This window comes from Mandrillus leucophaeus, unplaced genomic scaffold (genome assembly GCF_000951045.1).
Source record: "Mandrillus leucophaeus isolate KB7577 unplaced genomic scaffold, Mleu.le_1.0 Scaffold212, whole genome shotgun sequence".
In the NCBI taxonomy this organism is placed as follows: domain Eukaryota; kingdom Metazoa; phylum Chordata; class Mammalia; order Primates; family Cercopithecidae; genus Mandrillus; species Mandrillus leucophaeus.
Window position 1 is genome coordinate 821,224 of NW_012102166.1, and position 8,666 is coordinate 829,889.

Consider the following 8,666-nt stretch of genomic DNA (forward strand, 5'->3'; position numbering starts at 1 on the left):
CATGTTGGCCAGGCTGGTCTCGAACTCCTGACCTCAGGTGATCTGCCTGCCTCAGCCTCCCAAAGTGCTGGGATTACAGGCATGAGCCACTGTGCCTGGTCTTTTTTGTTGTTGTTGTTAAAAGAGATAGGCTCTTGCTCTGTCACCTAGACTAGAGTGCAGTAGTCTGGTCATAGCTCACTGCAGCTTTGATCTCCTGGGCTCAAGTGATCCTCCTGCTTCTGCATCCAAAGCAGCTGGGATTACAGGTGTGTGCCACCACATATGGCTTTCTAAAAAATTATTTTTAGTAGAGATGGGGTCTAGCTGTGCTGCCCAGGCTGGTCCCAAACTCCTGGCCTTATCATCACTTATTTATTTATTTTTGTAGAGATGGAATTTTGCTACTATGTTGCCCAGGTTGATCTCAAACTCCTATCCTCCAGTGATCTTCCCACCTCACTCAGCCTCTCAGAGTGCTGGGTTATTTTGTTTTTCTTAATGATTTCATTTTATTTCTATCATTAGCTCTTTAAGTATATATTTTTGGGTTTTGTTGTGGTTGCCCTAGGGTTTACAGTAGTGTACCTTGAAATAATTTCTTAAATGTTCTAGGGTTTACACTGAACACCTTTAACTTATCAATGGTCCACCTTTGGATAGTATTATACCGCTTCACATAGAATGTCAGAACATGACAGCATTTCCACCCCATTCTTTGTGCTGTTACACATTTTACTTCTAGATGACATAAATCTCACATGACTTTTTTTTGCTTCAGAAAGTGAGATATTGGCCAGGCACGGTGGTTCACACCTGTAATCCCAGCAATTTGGGAGGCCAAGGCAGGTGGATCACCTGAGTCAGGAGTTCAAGACCAGCCTGGCCAACATGGCAAAACCCCATCTCTACTAAAAATACAAAAATTAGCTGGATGTAGTGGCAGATGCCTGTAATCCCAGCTACTTGGGAGGCTGAGGCAGGAGAATCGCTTGAACCCGGGAGGTGGAGGCTGCAGTGAGTCTAGATGGCGCCATGGCACTCCAGCCTGGGTGATGGAGTATGACTCTGTCTCCAAAAAAAAAAAAAAAAAAAAAAATTCCTAAATTCAACCATCTTGATAACTGCAATAAATGTAAATGGTCTAAACACATCAATTAAAAGACAGGGATTATCAGATTGGATTTTTAAAAAAAAAGACAAGATATCCACTTTAATGTAAAGACACAGGCAGGTTAAAGTGAAAAGATGTGAAACCCATGGATATGAAGGGCCAAGAGTATTTTTGATTTGAGGTTGGCTAAGCCTCTGGATTCAAAACCCACAGATATGAATGGCCAACTATAAGGGACGCATCCACAAATTTTGCTATCTGTGGGGAGTCCTGGAACCAATCCTCTGAGGATACTAAGGGATGACTATTCTATACAAATGCTGTTTTTAAAAATGCAAGACAGGCTACATAAATATTAGATTTCAGAATGAGGAATATCATTAGGGATAAAGAGAGACATTTCATAAGAAAAAGAGAAACATACAATTATAGTTAGAAACTTCTATAGTCCTCTCTCAGGAATTGTTAGAACAAGTAGATAAAACATCAGTAAGGGCACAGAAGACTTGAATAACATTATCCATTGACCTGACCTAATTAACATCTCTAGGATACTCCACCAACAACATAGTACACATGCATTCTCTTCAAGTGTACATGGAACCTTCATGAAAACAGACCTAATTTTGGACAATAAAACAAATTGCAATAATATTCATAATAAGACTAAACTAATTAAAAATATGCTCTCTGACCACAAGGGAATTAAACCTGAAATCAACAACCAAACAGTATCTGGAATATCCTCCAAATATTAAGAAATTAAACATCAAACTTCTAAATAATCCACACAGCAAAGAAAAAAAAATCACAAGATAAATCAGAAAATATACTGTGACCTAAATGAAAATGATAATATATCATTAAAAAAAATTGTGGGATGTCCCTACTGAATCCAAGGGACACTGAAAAAGAGAAAAATAGCGGATGTGGCTAAAGTCATACTTAAGAGGAAATGCACAGCATTAAAATTCTTCTACTGCCAAAGAAGAAAGGTCTCAAATGCGTGATGGCTCCTACCTTAAGAAACCAGCAATCCCAGCACTTTGGGAGGCTGAGGTGGGTGGATCACTGAGGTCAGAAGTTCGAGACCAGCCTGACCAACATGGTAAACCTTGTCTCTAATAAAATTACAAAAATTAGCCTGGCATGGTGGCATGTGCCTGTAATCCTAGCTACTCAGGAGGCTGAGGCAGGAGAATCACTTGAACCCAGGAGGTGGAGGTTGTAGTGAGCCAAGATCGTGCCATTGCACTCCAACCTGGGCAACAAGAGCGAAACTCCATCTCAAAAAAAACAATAAAAAAAAAAAAAAAGAAAGAAAAAGAAACCAGAAAAGCAGCCAGGCGTGGTAACTCATGCCTGTTACCCCAGCACTTTGGGAGGCTAAGGCAGGAGGATCACTTGAGCCCAGTAGTTTGAGATCAGCCTGGGTAACATGGTGAGATCCTGTCTCTATTTAAAAAAAAGAAAGAAAGAAACCAGAAAAGCAGTAACAACACATTAAACACAAAGCCAGAAGAAATAAATAAATTTATCTGGGCAGTAATCAAAGAAACAGCAAACAGAAATAAAAGAAAAATGAATGAAACCAAAGTTGGTTCTTTGAAAAGATCAAATAACTTGATAGATCTCTGGCTAGACTATCTAGGAAACAAAAAGAGAAGACATAAATTGCCACAATCAGAAAATAAGAGAAGACGGCTAATACCCCAAAATGCCAGGCTGAGAGAAATTAAAGAAACCTAAATTTATTCTCTAAACTGAATGATGTACCATGCACTCAATACAGATAGTCCCTGACTTACAATGGTTCAACGTAATGATTTTTCAACCTTTATAATGGGTTTATTAGGACATAACCCCATTATAAACTGAGGAGAATCTGTCTGGTTAAGATATCGCCCAAATGAATCTATAGATTTGATGCAATGCCAATCAAAATCCCAGAAGGCCATACATTTAAGACAGGGTCTTGCTCTGTTGCCCAGGCTATAGTGGAGATCACGGCTCACTGCAGGTGATCCTCCCACCTCAGCCTCCCAAGTAGCTGGGACTACAGCATGCCACCACATCTGGCTACTTAATTTTATGTAGTGATGGGGGTCTTTACAAAGTGCTGGGATTTCAGGTGTGAGCCACTGCGCCTAGCTCCTGCAGGCTCTTTTATAGAAGCTGATTCTAAAATTTACACAGAAAGGCAAAGAAACCAGAAGAGTCAAAACAATTCTGAAAAAGACCAAAGCTGAAAGATCTAATTTCAAAATGTTGTACAAATTTAAAATAGTCTGGCCAGGTGCGCTGGCTCATGCCTGTAATCCCAACACTTTGGGAGGCCGAGGTGGGTGGATCACTTGAGGTTGGGAGTTTGAGACCAGCCTGGCCAACATGGTGAAACCCCATCTTTACTAAAAATACAAACGTTAGGCTGGGTGCAGTGGCTCATGCCTGCAATCCCAGCACTTTGGGAAGCCAAGGTGGGCGGATCACCTGAGGTCAGGAGTTTGAGACCAGCCTGGCCAATAGGGTGAAATCTCATCTCTACTAAAAATACAAAAAATTAGCCAAGTGTGGTGGTACATGCCTACAATCCCAACTACTTGGAACCAAGGCTGAGGCAGGACAATTGCTGGAACCCAGGAAGCGGAGGTTGCAGTAAGCCAAGATGGTGTCACTGCACTCCAGCCTGGGCAACAGAGTGAGACTTGGTCTCAAAATAAATAAATAAATGAATTTACAATAGTAAAAAAAGTGTAGTACTGAAGCAAGGACATATAGATTCATGAAACATAATAGAATCCATAAATAGACAGATATATGTGTGTCAATTTTCGACAAGGTTCTGAGATAATTCGATGGAGAAAGGATGGTTCCGTTCAACAAATGGTCCTGGATCAACTGGATGTTCATGTGCAAAAGAAAAGATCTTAGACATTTACATACACAAAAACAATACAGACACTGCCTAATGCCGGCGCTGAGTGAAAATGCAGACTGCTTCATGAGCAGAACTGGGAACGTAATGGGTAGACACTCCAGATTGCCTGGGGCTTGGCAAACTAAGTCAAAAGGGCATTTGTGACGTAATACTTTCAATGTTATACTGATGATAAGACAAAATGGAAAGTTACATGAATGCTAATACAATTATTTTAAGTGCAGCCACCTGACTCCATGGAGTCACCTGACTCCGTAATATGTTTAAATTACCCACAGAAAACAAATGCACCAGCAAATGGAGAAATTAAATGTTCAGAAGCTATATATCTAGCCAACCAAAAAACACAGAGCCATATACACAAAAAGACAGCATGGGAAGGGGCCTTCGAAATTATCCCAATTCAGCACATCATTTCAGAGATAAGGGAAAAAGAAGCTCGGGGAGCTATAACTTGCTCTTAAAAAAAAATCACATGCAGGCCAAGAGTCAAGGTAATTCCACTGATTTTAGGGGATGCAGGGATTAGGCAATTTTCTCCCATTCTTAGAAAAAAATCATTATGCATGGTACCTGTTTTCCTCTTCCGAGTTTTGACATCAACAATCACAGCCCTGTTCTTCTCAGTAAAGTGCTTCAAGATGATCACATTATGGGGTTCATTGGCATTATCCATATAAACACAGCGGGTTCCCACACAGAGGACCTAGAACATGGTAGACAGAGACAGAAAGGAGACATGGAGACAAGAAAGAATTCTTGTCAAACATGGAGACAAGAAAGAATTCTAAGGCATAAGCCCAGCCCCTTTGATTGTGCCTCTGACTTCAACAAGCACGCAAGGACAGGGATCTTCTCATCTCTAAGTCCAAAGAGTCTGGCACAGGCTGGCACAGAATTGGTTTAAGTCCTTGCTGGATGAAGCCATGTTTTTACAGCCCCCTTTGTCCTAATCAGTAGAGGGACACGAAGATTAGAAATAAGGCCAAGACGAATGCCAAAATGAAAGACAATTTTTCTTTGCAGTTCTTTGTAATGTAATATATTACGGCTACCTACTATTCAAAGCCAATCACTGGCTAATAAATGAGTCAAATGGCTTAACTGTTAAAAATGCAAGTTGAATAAACCATCCCATAATTTTGACAATACTTCAATACTGTGAAAGCAAGGTATACAAGCAAAGGAAAAAGCTTCCAAAGATATCTATGCCTATATATCCAGATGCCACAGAGGCTTTGGTGTGCATGGTGAAGACTGGAAGGGGTGACCAGGCCCTCAGGCCTTCAGAGTGTGGTACCTGGGGGAAGCCAACCAGCACGAGTAGGGTGAAGATGTTGGTGTGCTTCAGCTGGAATGGCAGCTGCTTGATGCAGTGGTCTGTGAAGGTGGCAATGACATCACGCCACAGTGGGGCACTGTTGAGTGACCGCAGGATCTCTGCCATGGAGCACGCCCAGTCCAAGCCCACCCGGCTGGAAGGCAAGAGCTCCATTAGGGGCAGCACACAGGGCTCCAAACTCAACTCATTAGAGCTCACTACACTCCAAGGCAGACCCAGAGGCCTTCAAAGAGCCATTCATTAACTAGTTTAAAAACTACCAGAATGATGCTTTTTGTATAACGGTGAGCAAAAAAGCAAACAAAATCAAGACTTGTTACTTACATACTCACCCTACGGCTATGTTTCCAAAAATCTCTATAATAAAGTCACCTGTGTGCACACACATGCACACTCATATTCAAACACAGAAGAAAAGCTTAGAAGAAAATGTAGTGAAATAGCACCAGATGTATTAAAATCGTACAAGTCAGGGTGACTTTTTTCCCTCTTTTATTATTATTATTATTATTTTTTGAGAAGACGGAGTCTTGCTCTGCTGCGCAGGCTTGGGTGTAATGGCGTGATCTCTGCTGACCGCAACCTCCACCTCTTGAGTTCAAGCGATTCTCCTGCCTCCGCTTCCGTAGCAGCTGGGATTACAGGCACACGCCACTATGCCCGGCAAATTTTCTTTGTAATTTTAGTAGAGATGGGGTTTCACCATGTTGGCCAGGCTGGTCTCGAACTCCTGACCTCATGATCCACCCACCTCAGCCTCCCAAAGTGCTGGGATTACAGGGGTGAGTCACCGTGCCCAGCTTATTCCTTCATTTCTGTTTTCCAAATTTGGTGTTGTGGTTATGTTACTTTTATAATTAAAATAGATTTATTTTCTTCAACCTCAAGGCCTACACTTACTGCTCGTAGGAAAAAAAACTGAATATGCCTCATTAGAGAGTTGAATCGGCAGCCCGTGTCGAGAATGCTCAGCCGTTTGAACGCTGGTGTTAAGCACGGTTTTAACGTGGGTTGACAGCATTGCTCATGAACCCAATTCTATTTCCACAAAACTCTCAGACAACAGAACTGGAGCACACTGAAATTAATCAACAGCCAGACCTTCAACTTAAACAAACAAACACCAAGGTGGGATAGAGGGCAGGTGGCTAGAGGAACGAGGACCAAGGCTACCTGTCCAGACACACAGCTCCCAGGCTAAAGAGCAGGTGGGTGGTTTTCCAGCCGTCGGGCACAATGGTACTGTCCCCTGCAGCAAACAGGTTGTGTTTGGCTGAGAGGACTTTGATCACTGCGGCATCTACCTCTGCTGGCAAAAGACGGATAATTAACTGGCCAAGAAGACCCAGGGTGAGATGGTAGGTTTCATTCAGGTGGCCTGCGTTTGAGATGACAACCTGAAACATGAGTGGAAGGACGTGCTCCAGGTCTACCAGGGGAACTGTGGGGCCCTGCCAAGAGAAGGAAAGAAATCTGTTCAGTACAAAATCCACATCACCAAACCAGCTAAATATTATATCTCCCTCCTACCTTATTTACAACTGGTCTAGTGCTAACAGAATCATGCTGTGGTTTTCATAAATGCCATATGTATAATCACTTACAAAATAAACATCCTCAGGTCTCATCTTACAATCCTACTTCTAATATTTCTGTACCCTGAAAAGGAAACTTAAAACACTTGGTTTCCTCCTCATCTTTCAAAACGTCTATTGTCAAATAATTTAAATAATTCAGAAACATGCAAAAGTTAAAGCTCCCCTAAATCCCCTTCCTATAACCATGGCCAGGAGATAACAACTGTTAAGTTTGATGAACAGTCTTTCAACCTTTTTCTATGCATATTTACACATGATACATGTAAAGTAGGCCGGGTGTAGTGACTCATGCCTATAATCCCAGCACTTTGGGAGGCCAAGGCAGGAGAGTCACTTGAGCCCAGGAGTTCAAGACCAGCCTGGGCAACATAGTGAGACCCTGTATCTATAAAAAATACAAAAAATTAGCCAGGCAGGTGGTGCACGCCTGTGGTCCCAGCTACTTGGGAGGCTGAGGTGAGAGGACTGCTTGAGCGCAGGAGGTGGAGGTTGCAGTGAGCCATGGTCATGCCAACTGCACTCCTGCCTGGGCGACAGAGTGAGACTCCGTCTCAAAAAACAAACAACGTGTGTGTGTGTATGTATGTGTATGTGTATATATGTATATATTTGTGTATGTATATATATGTAAAATAAATTAAAAATTTTAAAGTTATTTTTCTTTCTTTAAATACTGCCTTGCAACTTATTAATACTTTGTTTCCAGTTCTTCGTTATTATAAAAACCATTCAGCTAAACGGCCTGGTACAAACATTTCTACACTTATACCATTTGTTATTTTCCACCGGAAAAAAACGCACAAAACTGAAGAAAGCTTTTAAAATGTCTGAGTGGTTATCCTCAGTGTGATTCAAGAGGGCACTATATCCATAGTATGAAAACAAAGCAATCAAAGAATAAAAAGTTCTTGGAAATAAAGAGCGATTCTCAAGAAGGCGTCTTCCTCAAACGGCAGCCTGGTAGGGGTGTCAGAGTCCGAGAAGAACTCAGAAAGCGTCTAGGCAGCGGGTTGGTCTGGCATAGGCCACATGGTGTCAGAACCCAAGCAGGGTATGGAGTTTGCACGGAGAAGGCCTGGCAGGCGAGTCAGAGCATAGGTGGGTGAGGAAGTCACCCAAGCCCAGGAATACCCAGGCCTCTGGAGTTGGAGCTTGGGCTGTGAGTGATGTGAGGAGGGCAACAATGCAGAAGGTCAGCCCGATGTGAGTGTCTGATCCTAAGTGGAGAGGTGAGGGCATCCGTGTGGGGAGTTCAGCCTCACACAGGGGCTCAGAGTCCAAACAGCATAAGGAGAGTATTGCCACTGAATAGCAGCCTGTTGTGGGTGAGGGTGGTCTCAATGCAAGGGGGCAACCTGGATTAGAGAGACAGACCCAAGTGTGGTGGGGAGGTATCCATGTCAAGAGTCCACTGTAATCCCAGCACTTTGGGAGGCCGAGGCAGGTGGCTCAACTGAGGTCAGGAGTTCGAGGCCAGCCTGGCCAACACGGTGAAACCCTGTCCCTACTAAAAATACAAAAATTAGCCGGGTGTAGTAGTGGGCGCCTGTAATTCCAGTTACTCGGGAGGCTGAGGCAGGAGAATTGCTTGAACTGAGGAGGCAGAGGTTGCAGTGAGCTGAGATTGCGCCACTGCACTCCAGTCCGGGTGAGGGAGCAAGCCTCTCTCAAAAAAAAAAAAAAAAAAAGAGTTTA

The 8,666-nt window shown here is 42.7% G+C and overlaps 1 protein-coding gene across 1 annotated transcript in view; it reads right to left on the reverse strand.

The window, feature by feature from the left end:
• ZZEF1 (zinc finger, ZZ-type with EF-hand domain 1) overlaps positions 1-8,666 on the reverse strand; it is a 188,471-nt gene that overhangs the window by 22,240 nt on the left and 157,565 nt on the right. The window contains exons 45-47 of the mRNA XM_011980457.1: positions 6,547-6,824; positions 5,332-5,506; positions 4,605-4,737 (exon numbers count right to left, since the gene is read on the reverse strand). Coding sequence (XP_011835847.1) covers positions 4,605-4,737; positions 5,332-5,506; positions 6,547-6,824 — 586 coding nt within the window. The remainder of the gene's footprint in view (positions 1-4,604; positions 4,738-5,331; positions 5,507-6,546; positions 6,825-8,666) is intronic.